The sequence below is a fragment of the Muntiacus reevesi genome, unplaced genomic scaffold, assembly GCF_963930625.1.
Source record: "Muntiacus reevesi unplaced genomic scaffold, mMunRee1.1 SCAFFOLD_155, whole genome shotgun sequence".
NCBI classification, from domain to species: Eukaryota; Metazoa; Chordata; class Mammalia; order Artiodactyla; family Cervidae; genus Muntiacus; species Muntiacus reevesi.
Genome location: NW_027077963.1, coordinates 173,766 through 189,327, shown reverse-complemented (window position 1 = coordinate 189,327; position 15,562 = coordinate 173,766). Strand labels below are relative to the sequence as shown.

At 51.7% G+C, this 15,562-nt stretch overlaps 1 protein-coding gene and 1 long non-coding RNA gene across 3 annotated transcripts in view; one reads left to right on the top strand and one right to left on the bottom strand.

Moving 5' to 3' along the window:
- Nucleotides 1-225: 225 nt before the first annotated feature.
- On the bottom strand, nt 226-13,798 carry LOC136155286 (uncharacterized). Of its 2 annotated transcripts, none has more exons than XR_010660757.1 (6): nt 13,559-13,798; nt 10,890-11,104; nt 5,856-5,951; nt 1,130-1,302; nt 586-652; nt 226-362 (listed from the first exon to the last, which is right to left on the bottom strand). It is a non-coding gene; the product is annotated as an uncharacterized lncRNA (long non-coding RNA). The 2 variants fall into 2 exon arrangements; XR_010660758.1 differs by lacking the exon at nt 13,559-13,798 and adding an exon at nt 11,909-12,101.
- The window catches only part of LOC136155284 (POTE ankyrin domain family member A-like), a 52,097-nt gene continuing 49,460 nt past the window's right edge, over nt 12,926-15,562 (top strand). Inside the window, exon 1 of the mRNA XM_065917112.1 lies at nt 12,926-13,314. Within this exon, the coding sequence (XP_065773184.1) occupies nt 13,114-13,314 (201 nt within the window). The 5' untranslated portion in view covers nt 12,926-13,113. The remainder of the gene's footprint in view (nt 13,315-15,562) is intronic.

The window sequence follows — 15,562 nt, the reverse complement described above, 5'->3', positions numbered from 1 at the left end:
CAATCTCTATGCCAACCGGTTCAGCAGACGGATGGCCTGAATATCCAGGTCAACTGGAGCCAAACCCAATTAAAACGGAACGTATTCTTGGCCGAATCGCTATGTAGTCCTTTGTGACCATGCTGGAAGCACCCTTTCTCATCCTGCAGGCTGCCTGTGCCCTGGGCGAGGCCAGCCTCGCAGGTCGTACCCCACGCCCCCGCCTATCCGCAGCAGGGCTCTTACCGGCAGAAGCTCAGCTCCTGGGGGTAGCAGGCCAAAACTGCATGCTGGGGACCCCGCCCACCATCATGATCTCCTTCTCCAAGGGCCTAGGTCAGCTCCAAAAGGTTCACCTTCTCATCCACACTGAAGTCAAGGCTCTGAAAACAGCACGGCCCATAGGACAGGTAGGATGAGTGGGTCTCCGGACACCTGCTGGCTCCCACAAGCCAGACTTCACTGTCCCAGCACCTTCCTTTTCTGTCTGCAAAGTCTCCACATCTTGAGTGGAGCCTCTGCTATGCTCCCATCCCTCTGGGGTCCCTCTCCCACGGTCCCTGTCAAGGCCAGGTCCTTGAGGTCCCCCACAAGGCCAGGCTTTACCTTGGACTTCAGAGAATTCATTCTGAGGCTCTTTCGCGATGTCGGCTTCTTTATCAGACTTGAGACTCTGGAAAAACAGAAAGAGAAGGATGTCAGCCACGATTAACCCATGGATGTCCTTTCTGACAGAAAGGCCCGAAGGCTCCCACGGTGGACAGCTCAAGGAGTCTCAGTGAGGGCCCTGGAGGCATACATCACGAGCCGGCCAAGTTCTGCAGGGTGAATCTTGGTTCAAGTGCTGGACGCGGGTGACCGTGGCTGTGGCAACACCTGCTTTTTCTGCCCTCAGCCGAATAACCTTTCCTCCTCCTGCAGGGCCAGGGGAGGGTGGTGGTGAAGAGGGGATCCTCCGAGGCCCCCGTTTCTGAAGGAGGATGTTGCGTGGCCAGAACTGCCCTGCAGACAGGGAGGCCCAGAGACACCTAAAGACCGAATGTAGGTCCCCAAATAGCCCCTCTTCCAGCGATGAGATGCCCTCTCCCATCCTCCTGTGTCATGTCATGTGAGCAGTGACTGGGGGAGGTGCCCAGGGGGGTCCACCCACCTCCACGCTTTCCAGGGACGGCGAGCGGCAGAGCTGGCTCCTCACACTGGGTCTGACCGGCTGCTTCAGTAAACCTGGGGCTCCACCTGCAGCGCCACAGGGCTCGGGCTGGCTCCGACGGCCGGACCACTTAGAGCCGCTCACGTCCTTTGAGGGCACAGCCCGGGAGACAACTGGAAAGACAATGGGAGGTGTGTGAGGCTCTTTAAAATAGACTCTGGGCCCACTTGTGCTTACGAAGATGCACATTCAGAGATGCGATGTGGCTCTCGGGGACAGACAGAGAAAATGTCAGAAGAACACAGGGAAGGGCCAACGTGGGGCCGGGGCTGAGACAGCTAGGCTCGGAGAAGGACTTTCCATCCTAAACGCTCGGTGTTGCTTCAGTGTTTCCAAGCAAAATATGCTTTTGCTATGTGATAGAAAACTAATTCAAAAATCTAGATTTTTATACAAAGAAATAACCTCACAACAATCCAAGTTCTCTAGAGACCAGAAGGTCATTTCCCACCCGCCTGACCCCACCTCACTACAGCACCCCACCTGGACAGGACACAGAGGCAAGGACCTCAGCACAGCCAGGCAGGCTCAGACTCGCATGGGTCGAAAGTCGGGGGCAGAGGCAGGTGCGGACGTCGACTAGGGATCCATGAGGCTCCCTCAAGCCCTATTACACCCCTGCACTTCCTTCTTCCCTCCTTACCTGCCCGCATCTGCGGAGCAATGGGGACTCTGCAAGCAGAGAAGAAACGACTCTGCATCTGCAGGAATCTGAGTGGCCAGACAGACTGGGGAGTGGAGGTGCGGCCTGGGCTGTGACCAGGAGAGAACGCGGGTTCGAAGGGAAGCACCCAGAAGGGGCCAGTTGGAGAGAAAGGCAAAGGGTCCCAGGAAGCAAGGCCAGGCCAGGAAAAGAGACCGTTACACACAGGTGGGTCATGGTCCCAGGGACTAACTACCACCTTGTCTCTCTCCTCCTCACCCGAAAGTGGCCCGCAGCCCCTGACCTTGGGAGCATCAGAGGAGGAGGCTGGGTCCAACCAGGCCTCCAGGAGAAACAGTGATGCCAGAGACGCACAGAAACTGAGGACAAGGCAGGAGTCTTGGGAAGAAGATGCTGAGTTCCATGTCACAGAGGACATCTAGGGCAGGATGACCATGTTACCGGACCCTGTGAGGTTATCATGGGCAGGGTCCGGCCCTGTACACTCTCCCCACGTGGGAACTCCTGGGGCGGCTGGAGAAGAGGGAGTATTCCCACTGACAGGGAGCAAACAGAAGGCTTGAGCACCCCATGCAGGGAGCAGGGGCCTGCATGCAGGTTCTCCACCTGCTCTGGTTTCTGTCTACACACAGGCTGTCGCTGCTTTCTGAGCGGGGAACGGCGGGAAGAGAAAGGCCATGGCAGTTGGGAGTGGGCAGCAGGGACACACTCGGGAAACCAGGTGTGCCTGACAGCATGCGGAGCCCCACCTGGGGCTCAGCAACTCGCCGCTCACTGGAGGTCGTGACCCAGCACCACGTCTACACCCTTGCCCTGAATGGGCTCCTGCCTCTACCCTCCTGAGACCCCCTGGTCTGTGTCTGGAGGCCCACATCCCCTTGAAATGGTACCCCTTTCTTCACCGTTTCCGCTGCTCAGCACTTTCCCCAGAGCAACGAGACGCCCAGAAATCACACACATTAGGACCAATTCATAAATGTTCTCCCAAAGTGTCAAGTCCTCCCTCCACCAGGGGGAAATGAGTCTCCAGGAACGTGTCCACGTGACAAATCAGGCCAGGAGGGGGCAGCGTCTCACCACCCACAGAGCACAGAGCTGTGGCCTCTCAGTGGGAACCTCTGGGGGTCATCGCCAGTCCCCACCCGCTGCCCAGACGGCCGGCAGGCCACAAGGTCAACCGAGCCTTGTGCCTCCTGTGTGTGCATATTTATTCATAGGAGCAGAATGCTCTCAGCACGCAGAGAGGCATGGCCAAAAGATTAAACAAGCAAAAATTACAAAAAAACCTTTTTTGGTTACGTGTTGTGTGATGGCCTTCACTGAAGGAGCAGAACGACTGAGAAGCAGAAATGTTCTTCAAAACCCCAGCCATTTGGCCCCAGGTGCCATGCACCTTCCTGGAGCATCAAAGCGTGTGTTTCCAATCGTGGCATGAGTCGCTGGGAAGGACCAGCAGGCAGATTAGAAAGCCGGAGAGATGGATGCTGTGGATTGGCCGGGGAGGCAGGGATGAAGTCCATGGGGGAGACCGGGAGGGTGGCCCGCATGGGAAGCACACAGCCCCGGAGGGCGGGGGCAGGGCTCCCTGGGCTCTCACAACAGGGGCCGCCCGTGAGCACCAGCCCTGGCCGAGCCTCCTCAGGCAGGCCTATGACTGACCCCCCCACTGACTGGGTAATTGAGGAAAGTCTGAAAATTGAAAGAAGAGAAAAACAACACAAAACAAAACGGGGGTTGGCAGAGAAAAGCACCAGTCACGAAGAGGACACAAGTTGAGGACTCACAGGAGTTCCAGCACAGAAAAGGGAGCGATGACACGGGCGTGGCCTTTCTCAGGCACCTTCATGCCCAGGGTCACACGATCACACCCCAAGTCGGGAAAGCCAAGTGGCCTTCTTCCCACCTCGGGGAAGAGGAACCTGAGACAAAGCAACCAATGACCGGACCCTTCAGGTCCCAGGGAGGCCAGGTGACAAGCTGGCTCCTCACCCTGGTCACACTCCTCCTCTGGGCAGACTCCCTCTGAGCCTGCACCCCACCCTGTCACGCCCCAACCCCTTATCAGACAACTCCCCCGTCAGGCTCCTCCCCCTGGTCAGACTCCACCACTGTATCAGGCTCCTCCCTTGGGCAGACTCCACCCCCTTATCAGACTCCACCCCTGTTCTGACTCCGCCCCCTTATCAGACTCCTGCCCCATCAGCCTCCTCTCCCCCAGGTCACAGCTCCCACGTGGCTCCAACAGCAGGCTGTGGGACACCAACAGATTTCAGCCTCAGGGGAGGCCACAAGTGCTTCCCCAAGGGCCTAGCTCCAGATGAGAAAACCTCACCTGAGTAATGGGTACGATCAGCCACAGGATTTCAGGGGTAGGGGTTGCTGGGGGGCTCACTGGAATCTACATGAAAGGTACATAAGCCCCAAACCTCCCAACGGAACCTGCTGCCCCAGTCATGCACCTGCTCCTGACCAAGGTCCCTCCCGGGGTGTGGAAGCAGACCAGGGGCCTATGCGGGTCAGACACCTTGAACTCCTGCCCCGTGGGGGAGGGAGAGACCCGCTGGCCACTGCACTCTCCCTCCCAGTACTCCTCACATGCAGCCTCGACTGGTCATCCGGCCAGAGCACGGCAGGCGCTGCCAGCCAAGGAGTTGGCCCATCTTCTAAGGAGCACGTCCGCCATCACCTTCCCACTGGACCCATAGGCCACACCTCAAAGCAGGCCTCCCTCCAGAATTCTCCCTCCACGTGCTGACAAGTATCACAGACCTTCTTCACTTGTTTTGAAATCTTACCTGTGTGCCACGGATCCCACTGGAAACCAGGATTTTAACAAGTCCCAAGAGCACAGAGCACTATTGTCTTAGACAGGCGGAGGGCTGCCTCAGCTGGTGGCATCCTGCTTGCTCCACCAGCCTCCCAGCCTGGCCAGCACCTTACACCTGCAGCGCCCTTGGGAAGAACAAATTCTCCCATCTCTCCACACCCACTTTATCTTGTCTACACCGTTCACTGTAATTTCAGCACTAGATAGTACTTGACATGTGTGAGATTGTGACTTAAATATGAATTTGGTCTTCCTCCCATCCATTGCACAGCTTCTAAAACCCTCGAATTTCCTAAGTGATGAGAGCAACCACACCCAAGTTTATGCTGATAAGGTGACTTTGAGAACCACACCTTGAGATGGGCTGGTTGCCAGGGAAACCAAGGATGAGATTCGAGGTTGGAACTTTCAGCCCTACCCCTGACTTCTAGAGAGCTCAAAGGCTGGATGTTGAATTCAATCACTGATGCCCCATCATTGGATCAGTCATGACTGTGTAACGAAACCTCCATAAACCCCAAAAGGATGGCATTCAGAGAATTTCTGGGTTGGTGAACACGGGGAGACCGGGGAAGAGTGAGCCCTGGAGAGGGCGTGGGGGCTCTAGCCTCTGCCCACAGCCCATGCACCTCTCACCGTGAGTTACATCCTTTGCAATAAACTGCTGATCCAGTAATGGGTTTCTCTGAGCTGCTCTATCAAATTAATTGAACCTGAGGAGGCCGTGGGCACCTCTGATCTTTAGCAGTGGGTCAGAAGCAAAGCGGACAAGCTGGACTTGAGATTGTTGTTTGAAGGCATTGCTGTCTTAGCCTGTGGGGTCTGCAGCTGTGTCCAGGGGCATGGTGTCAGAATGGAGTTGAACTGCAGAACTCCCAGATGGTGTTGCAAAATGGCCTGGTGTGGGGGAAACGACAGAGATCTAGTGACCAGAAGTGCCAGGGTATTCAGAGGATTTTGTGCAGTGCAGACGAAAACACGAGAGTTTTCCCCTTGCAGAACCATTTCACAAATAAGGAAGCCAAAGAAGAAAAAAACCCAGGTGCAGCAGTCCATGGTCCCAGTCCATGCGGCTGGGGATCATAGACCTGCTGCATTGTTCAGGTACAACATCATATTCCAGAAGTCACAGAATCACGCAAAGAGAAGTAAAGAAGGCCATGAAGGCCTCTTACCTGACTTCAAAGACCCACTGTCTTCATCTGAGGAGGCAAGACCAGCCTGTGATGACAACACAGCCACAAAACCGTCCTTAATTCCTCGAAGTTAACCTGTGAATTTGAGAAAAGTGGTCAACACAGCTTTCGACAGGCCACATAGATAACACACTGGCCTTTGGGGATTTCTCAGATGGAAGATTCTTATATTGCCTTCAGCACTGACGACATTTATTTCTTCAAATATTTACTTAAGGTTTTAAAATCCTGAAGATATAGTGAGGCAGTTAAGAGTGAATCATAAGCCATTCACCAAAAAACACTATCAAGAACTCCATAAAAGGAAATTAGATAGCATAGATAGAAAACAGTGCAGAAAAGAGGCGTCTGATGACCACAAACATTAGCTCATAAAGAAATATCCATGCCTTCACTACCCACCAAGAAAGAGAACATGCCAGCACCTAGGCTAGTCCTCCACCAAGGTTCCTTTCCTGATTAAATCCCTCGCCCCTACACCGGGGGGAAAAAAGCTCTGAACACTCACACATATGTCCTAAGAGTTTCTCTGGAGTATACGCACCTAAGAATGGGATTGCTGGCTCACAGAATATACATTTATATCCTCTTGGAAAATTGAATCTTCTGTCACTATACAATGCTGACCCCCTTCAGTTCACTAATGCTTTTTACCCTAGAGACTAGCTTTCTTATGGAGCTTAAAAGTTTCACATCAACCAGTTTCACCCTCTTCAGGGACAACACAAAGCCTGTCTGATAATCTGTGCCTGGTTATCATTTATTTGAATTCCTTACAAATTATTTTTGTTTTATATAGCCAAGGCTCATTTAAAATTATTCAAATATTTGCCACTTTGTTTTTCCTTTCTTCCTTCATTTCCTACCTTCTGCCTGGGATAAGTTTCCATCTATCTGAAATAGATCTTTGAGACTTACGTTTTGCTTAAGCATGCTGGTGTTAAGTTCTTTTAGTGTGATTGTCTAAAACATTTTCATTTCACTTTGATTCTTTTTTCAGCAAAAACATAATTTATTAAAAGAATACCGGAAATGATCCAGATGTACTTAAAGAAAATGGGTAAATAAACTGTGACTCAGTCAGACAATGAAAGACGACAACAGGGGAAACAAAAGCACTGACAGAGACAGTGCTTGGACACTGACCTGCACTCTCTGAACACAGACTGCAGACATGATACTGAGTAAGAGAACCAGAGTATGCACTGAGCATGTGCTGTGTGTATGTCCACCTGTAGGAAGTTCAGAAACAGGCAAACAAATCTCTGCTGTTCTCATCAAGACAGTGGCAACTGCTGGAGCCAGAGGGACCCCAGGGGCACCTGAGGAGGGATGCAAGATGCTGGGGCCCAGGGCCGCTTGCAATGCATGTTCACTGAGCTGCACACTTCCCAACTCTTTTCTCTGCCTGTGCTTCACCTGACCTCACACAGAAAGAAATCAACGCAGGAGATACTTGTAGGTCAAAATGTCACCAGTATGTGCTAGAGAAGCAGGCCTGGGGCTCTAGTTCCAAGCATGCTTCCCACACCTGGCACAGAACTTGAATGACCACATTTCTACTGCTGCCTCTGAACACTAAATGCAGCTGTTGGCTGTGGAACGTCTCTGCCTGGGTTATACACTATCAGAGTTGAAGGTGGACTACTTATATGTGTGTTTATCTTCTGGCTCCCCACCTAGCATGTGGTCTCACGGCTGACACATTGTAAATACTCAACAAATGTCTACTGGATGTGCTGGTCTCTATATCCTTCAAAACTGAGCAGAATTCACCTTCTCAAGGGGACATTCTTTCACCTTTTTTCTTTTTTTTTTTTTTAGTTGTTACCTATTTTCTTTAAAAAAAAAAAAATCTATTTCTTTTTGGCTGTGCTGGGTCTTCGTTGCTGCAGGCTTTCTCTATTTGTGGCGAGTGGGGACTACTCTTCCTTGTGCTGTATGGACTGACCATTCTAGTAGCCCTCACTGGAAGGTGGGCGTGAATCTGCTAAACTGCTAGTATGACGATGTCTCAAACTTCTTTGTTATGATGATGCATCAATTTCATCCGGTGGATCTATTAATTTATTGTTGTTCAGTCATAAGTCCTGTCCAACTTTTGGCAACCCCATGAACTGCAACACACCAGGCCTCCCCTGTCCCGCACCATCTCCCAGAGTGTTCCAAAGTTCATGTCATATCGGTGATGCCATCCAAGCATCTCATTCTCTGTTGTCCCCTTCTCCTCCCTAGCCTTAATCTTTCCCAGCATCAGAGTCTTTTCCAATGAGCTGGCTCTTCCCATCAGTGGCCAGAGTACTGGAGCTTCAGCTTCAGCGTCAGTCCTTCCAGTGACTACTCCAGGTTGATTTCCTTTAGGATTGACTGGTTTGATCTCCTTTTGACTCAAAAATCTTCTTCAGCACCACAGTTCAAAACCATCAATTCTTTGGCACTTAGCCTTCTTTATGATCCAACTCTCACATCCTTACATGACTGCTGGAAAAACCACTGCTTTGACTATATGGACCTTAACTAATCTCATATTGAAAAGGCTGTGTCCAGACTTTTGCCATGTGGATCAATATTCTTGCATAGCTTTCATTTCACAGAGATATTCTATTGCTTTCATTTTACCTTCTGAGCTTCTACATGTGGTCTAGCATATAATAAGTGCTCAAAAATACTTCTTGAGGGACTTCCCTGGTAGTCCAGTGGCTAAGACTCCAAGCTCCCAATGCAGGGGACCCAGCTCCACTGCTGGTCACGGAACGAGATCTCACATGCCACAGCTAAGAGTTCGAACGCCCCAACTAAAGATCCCGCATGTTGCAGGGAAGGCTGCTGAAGCTAAATAAGTAAATATTAGAATACAACAACAACAACAAAAACCTTGACTACATGGGAGCAGAATGAAATGGCCATTTTGTTTGATCCAATCTCAGATTTCTTTTGTGTCTTTGATAATACTTATCAGCTTTCCTTTGAGCCATCAAACAGGTGGGGATTTGGGAATTCTCTGGTGGTCCAGTGGCTAGGACTCTGCACTCTCACAGCCAAGAGCCCAGCTTCAATCCCTGGTTGGGGAACTAAGATCCCACAAGCTGTGTAGAGTTAACGGCAAAACAAAAAACAAAAAAACAGCAGGGAATCTGATGGCTGAGTGCGCTGCTGTTTTAACTGATACCATTTGACTGTGTTTGTGTGTCCTCTCCCATCACAGCTCACAAAAGGACAAAGGGCCAGGATAAAAAACATCAAGGAAACCAGATAACCTGTTTATACTGATTTAACCAGTGCTGATTTTCACAAATGTGCCTTTTACTTACCTAGCCCTCAAATAAAATTCCAGGTGATATCAAGAGGGGCTATGACATGAGCGATCAAAATCACACCCGATTTTTTTTTTTTTCTGGCCACACCACGCATGGCATTGGCATCTTAGTTCACCAGCCAGGGATGGAACAAGTTCCCCCTGCAGTGGAAGCATGGTGACTTAACCACTGGACCACGAGGGGAGTTCCCACACCCGGGTCTGAAGTCCATAAAGAAAAAGCAGTAGAGGGAAAGTGACCGAGCCGGCTGGGGCGGGTGTGTGAGGCAGAGCCCTCCTCACCCCAGGAGCAGCTCTGCTGGCAGCACCTGCCACGCGGGCTCTGGGGGAAGAAACAGGAGGCAGACGCACCTCGAAGCTCCCTGGGGCCAGCAGGGAGGGGTTTTAGGTGGTTCTTCATTTGTTTCTGCCCAAGAACCAACTCAGGAATCTTTCCAGGCTAGATTTTTTTTCTCATTCAAAATGAGACCACTTTTATTGAATTCTGTGGGGGGAAAGATACTCTTCCTTCAAAGGGAAGATGACCAACACAACTATAGGCACTGCTTTTTTGTTTCCAGTTTGTTTTTTTGTTTGTTTTTTTCCCAGACTGTGGGATCTTAATTTCCAACCCAGGGACTGAACAGGGCCCCTGGCAGTGAAAGCCCAGATCCCTAATGACGGGCCCACCAGGGAGTTCCCAGGCCCTGTTTTAAATGAACGCGTGCACCTCCCTGGGGTCTAGTGGTTAAGAATCCACCGCCACGTTCAAGTCACGTTCAAATGGAGGAAGAAGTCTGAAGTCAAATGTTAAGAAGGAGAACAACACATCTGTGATTTTCTTCAAACTTTCCATTTAAGGAAAAGACAGAAAGGTGAGAAAATTTACACACAAGAAACAGTGTCCCAGCAAGTTTCAATTCTGAAGATGTTTAGCCAGAGGGATTCTCTCCTAAGTGTGAGTTTCCGAACTATATCCCATAGACGGGGAAGGTCCCACAGGGGTCACTGCAGGGATGGGGAACAGAGAAGTCACAGCTGCGGGGCCTCTGGCCGCTCTTCAGCTACAAGGCTCTATGCTTGTCTCCGTTTTATGTTACACGGTTCCCTGCAGGAGTTTTCTTTTTTAAAAGAAAGGTTCCTTTCTTTGGGAAAAAAAAGAATCTTTTTGTAAGGTATGAGAGTCATTGATTTAGTCAAAGTTCTAGTTCTACAAAAGAAGTCACAAAGGCCATGTCCTTCTGACTGAGTCCAGAATCCTAGGACAGCTACTTTCTCAGATTAAGAAAAAAACACATAGATTTTAAACTATAATATAGACAAAATGAACATGTAAAACCTTGTTATCCAGTGCAATAATGCTTGTGTGACATGACTTTCAAAGTAAATTATGTGTTTTCAATTCATGAACAAGAATAAATCAATATCAAATTCCTATTTGTCACAGTCGATATAGTTAATTTAGAAAACATACATATTTTTTAAACAGAGGACAGGGAACTTGAAGGAGAGAATCTTAAGTAGAATCAAGCAGGACAAACTTAGGAAAACTTACCAGGATATCTTATTACTCATTTTTCTTAGGGTGCCCTCTAGCAGTGATTATCTAGTTAGTTTTCACTTCCTACTAATCTCAGGAACTGGCTCTATAAAAATTAGGCTTCAGACACAAATTAATGGACTAAATATATTTTCTGTGATTCTAGCTTTTGACTTACTTGTCTAGTTTCTTTTCCAAGGACTTTCTAACTTTTAGTTCCTCTAGGTAGTGTTGCTTATATTTTTCCAACTTTGCTTTATTAGAATCTTCAAAAGATTGCATCTTGGAGAGTTCAGATCCCAAGTCTTTAATTCTGAGTTCCATCTGACTTCTTAAGGAAGCAATAGGCTCCTCTTGGGACTGCTGTCAATTTTCTTCAGATGCTGCTTGTATCTAAGTCAAATTTAAAAAGATACTTTTGTTAATGATTATAACCTGAATAATATTTGTTCCATTTAGTTTTGAATCAGTAATTCAGACGGCAATTTTAAATGCGAAAATCAGAAAATCGGAACTTGAAAATAATCACCGTCAATGTGACATGAATTAAATCTGAATTATAAAATTAATGTGGACTCAATGTTATAGTAGTTATAGTAGTCTCCTGCATTGCAGGCGGATTCTTTACCAACTGGGCGATCAGGGAAGCCCCTATTAAAACATCACTAAAGCAAACTGCTGTTGTCATAAGCCCATATATTTATCACTACCCCTCCCCCCCCACTCCATGCTTTCCTGTCTCTTGAAATGTTCCCTGCAGATCAACTTGACAATCCAAACACGGTAATACTTTCAAGTTTCAAGAACTATCTTTTCAAGGCCCAAGGGGTAAAACAGCACAATTCAGCCTCTTTCTCTCTGATCCTCTCTAGCACTTTTACACATACATGCACAGGTACCAAAGAAACATACACTTGTTGGGAGACTGGGACTCACACACGCCACACTACGCACGATTGTTTCTAAAATAGATAACTATCGAGGACCAACTCTATAGCACAGGGAACTCAACATTCTGTAACAGCCCATGTGGAAAAAGTGTTTTTATAAAGAGCGGATATACATATATACACGTAAGTGATTCACTTTGCTGCACCCCTGACACTAACACAATATTGTAAATCAACTGTACTCTCTAAACTTCTTCTCCTGAGAAGAACGGAAGGAACAGACACAAACATTTGGCTATAGACTGACCTGGCATTATGCAGTCATTTTTAGACTCGAAATCCAAAGTGTAGGGTAGGAAAATCAGGATATTGTCATTGCCTTCAAATTAAAAAACAATAAGCAGCCCGGTGGCGGCAGGACGCACGCACAGGCCAAGCCCACCGCTGGAGCCTCATAGCTTTCTCCAGGCGCCCCGCCGGACCCACGCGGAGGGGGCCGGGGTTCGACCTCCAGCTGCCCGCCCCTCAGGCCAGATGGTGACCGCCTGCCCTCCCGGCTCCCAGGGCCCCAATTCCGGCTCACACGCCCCCTTCGCTGAAGGCCCGGATCACAGCGCCCCGGGGCGCCGGCCTGCTACTGACAGAACCCCTTATCCGGCTCACACGCCCTCGCCCCGCCCAGGCCCGCCTCGCCGCTCACAGGCTGCCGACACACGCTTCCTGCACACACGGGCCTCTCTCCCCGCCGGCCCCGCTCCCGCTCACACGCTGCCGGCTCACGCTTCCCGCTCACACGCCCCCCTCCGGGCGCTCCCCGCCGGCCCGGCACGCCGCTCACACGCTGCCGGCTCACGCTCCCCGCGCACACGCCCCCCGGCCCCGCCGGCCCGCCTCGCCGCTCACACGCTGCCGGCTCACGCTCCCCGCTCACACGCGCCCCTCTCCCCACCCTACGCCGGCCCGCCTCGCAGCTCACACGCTGCCTGCTCACGCTCCCCGCTCACACACACCGTTCTCCCAGGCCCCCGCCGGCCCGGCTCACGCTCCCCGCTCACACGCACCCCTCTCCCCACCCCCCGCCGACCCGGCTCCCGCTCACACTCACCCCTCCGGTCGCTCCCCGCCGGCCGGCTCGCCGCACACACACGCCGGCCTCGCCCCAGTGCGCCGGGCCGCGCTCCCCACTCTCACGACCCCCGACGCCTCACGCACTACCCGGCCGCACGCCCCCCGCGCAGGCGCACGTCCGGCTCGCCGCCCACACAACCCCCGCCCCCAGGCGCCGGCCGGTGCTCGCAGCTCACACGCCCCCCGAGCGCCGCCGACGCTCTCAGAGGCCCGGCCTAAGTTCTCCGCCTGGTGTCTGCGCCACGTTCTGCGAGAGGCCGTGGAGCCGGCCCTGGACCGCCCCGCGCGACCGACGGAAAGCTGCCTGAGGCGGGGCGCCGTGAGGGCGGGAGGCGGGCGGGCGCCTCCTGGGCCGCTGCTCTGGGGCTGCGCAGCCGCGAGCGGATGGCGGGCGTGCCTGTGGCTCCACTCCGTGGCTGTGGGCAGGTCGGTTTCGGCAGCTTCCCGCGCGCGCGGGCGTCGCCGCCACTTCCTCAGCGCCACGCGCTGCCCCCCGTCCTCGAAGCCGTTGTGCGCGCGGGCTCCGGTGGGCGTCTCGCCCCGGTGACGCGCGGAGAGACCGGGAGACGGGCTGCTGGAGCTCAGGTGAGAGTTACACCGGGGAGGTGGGGACAGCGTAGCCCGGGAGTTAGGGCCGCGCCCTGAGGGCTGCGGTGAGGGTAGCCCCACCGGGGAGCCGGCCCTGCAAGCACCCTCCCCTCCCCGCCGGGGAAGGGCGGGCAGCAACCGGGCTCTGGAGCCTGAGGTTCGCTCTTCACTCACAAGGCATTTCAGAGAAGCCATGGGATTACACTGTGTTTAGATAGCTGTCGCAGCGCTTATGGCTCACCTGGTCAAGAATCTGCCTGCAATGTGGGAGACCCGGATTCAATCCCTGGGTTGGGAAGATCCCCTGGAGAAGGGAAAGGCTACTCACTCCACTATTCTGGCATGGACTGTCCCAAAGAGTCAGACTTTGCAACAAGTCAGAGTGAGCAACTTTCACTTCACTAATTAAGGTGCTTCCCCACGGATGACTGGGCTTCCCTCATAGCTCAGTCGGTAAAGAATCTGCCTGCAGTGCAGGAGACCCGGGTTCGATTCTTTGGTTGGGAAGCTCCTCTGGAAAAGGAAATGGCTACGCACTCCAGTATTCCTGCCAGGAGAATCCCATGGAGAGAGGAACCTGGCGGTCTACAGGCTTGCAAGAGTCGGACACGATTTAGGGACGAAACCACCACGTAGCACTTTGGGGAACGGATCGGATAGAAGAAAGACTGGTTCTCAGTGGGTTAGAATAGACAGCAGGAGAGATGGATGTGGTCAACAGCCCGGTCGGGGGTCGCTGAACACCGTGTCCTGAGACGACAGGTCTTGTAGGTACAAGGACAGGGGTGGAGGTGAGAGGAGTAGCCGAGGAGGGGAGGGACCGCGTCTCTGGAGGCTTCTCTCAGGTAGCAGAGTAAACATCTGGCAGTCAGCAGGAAGAGCCTTTGGGTAAGGTGAGTCTTGTTTTGAACATCCAAGAGCACTTAGTCTGACACTTGGGCCATTTAACAGACGGGGAAGCCGAGCCACTGGAATTACGCATCAGGTTAAAGGGCTTGTCTGAACTTGCAGCTGTTGGAAGCAGAGCCCCAACTCCAACAGTCTTCTTCGGTTGCAGTCTGTTATTCTTGCAACTTCAGGCAGCTACCTTATCTGCAAAGTTAGGAGACCACAGTGGGAGGTTCCCTGGAGACGTAGAACTCAGAGGGGTGGTTGTTCAGTCCCTAAGTCATGCCCCAGTCTTTATGGCCGAATGTACTGAGGCACGACGCCAGGCTTCCCTGTTCTTCCCTGTCTCTCTGAGTTTGCTCAAATTCATGTCCATTGGGTCAGTGATGTCATCCAACCATCTCACCCTCTGTAGCCCCCTTCTCCTTCGTCATTTCGTGAATCTTTCCCAGCGTCAGGGTCTTTTCCAATGAGTCAGGTCTTTACATCAGTTGGCCAAAGTATTGGAGCTTCAGCATCAGCATCAGTCCTTCCAAGGGATATTCAGGGTTGATTTCCTTTAGGATTGGCTGGATTGATTTCCTTGCTGTCCAAGGGACTCTCAAGAGTCTTCTCTAACAAAAGCATCAATTCTTCGGTGCTCAGCCATTATGGTCCAACTCTCATATCCGTACATGACTCCTGGAGAAATCATAGCTTTGACTATAGGGACTTTTGTCTGCAAAGTGGTATCTCTGCTTTTTAAAACGCTCTCTAGGCGTGTCATAGCTTTTCTTCCAAGGAGCCAGGGTCTTTCAATTTCATTGCTGCTGTCACCATCCACAATGACTTAGGAGCCCAAGAAAATAAATTCTGCCACTGGTTTCATTTTTCCCCCATCTATTTGCCGTGAAGTGATGGGACTGAATACCATGATCTTAGTTTTTGAATGCTGAGTTTTAAGCCAGATGCTTGAGAGAGGTGGAGGCTTTCCAATAAGTCCCCACTAGGGTGGGAAGACTAGATCACACGGGGAGAAAGGAGCGCAAAGGCGCAGACACTGCCCACAGGTGCTGGCTTTTCAGCCTGTGAGTCCAACTGTCTGTTTTGCTCAGACTTGGAGTGTTGGTGTCCCACTTTGGGAAGTGGCAGGGTGGAGGGGGGAAATCAAGGGTGAACTTACAAGTGTAAAATCACTGGCTTTTCTGGGTCTTAGAGGGCATCAGTGCACCTTTTCTTGCAGTCCTGGCTGCCTTTGGGGGCTGGCCACTGGGAGAGCTGAGCTGGGTTAGACTAAGAATTGGTCTTGATCTGATTGACCCCTCACACCCTGGACCCACACATGCTTTCAAGAATCATGCCTCCGTGGCAGCAGATG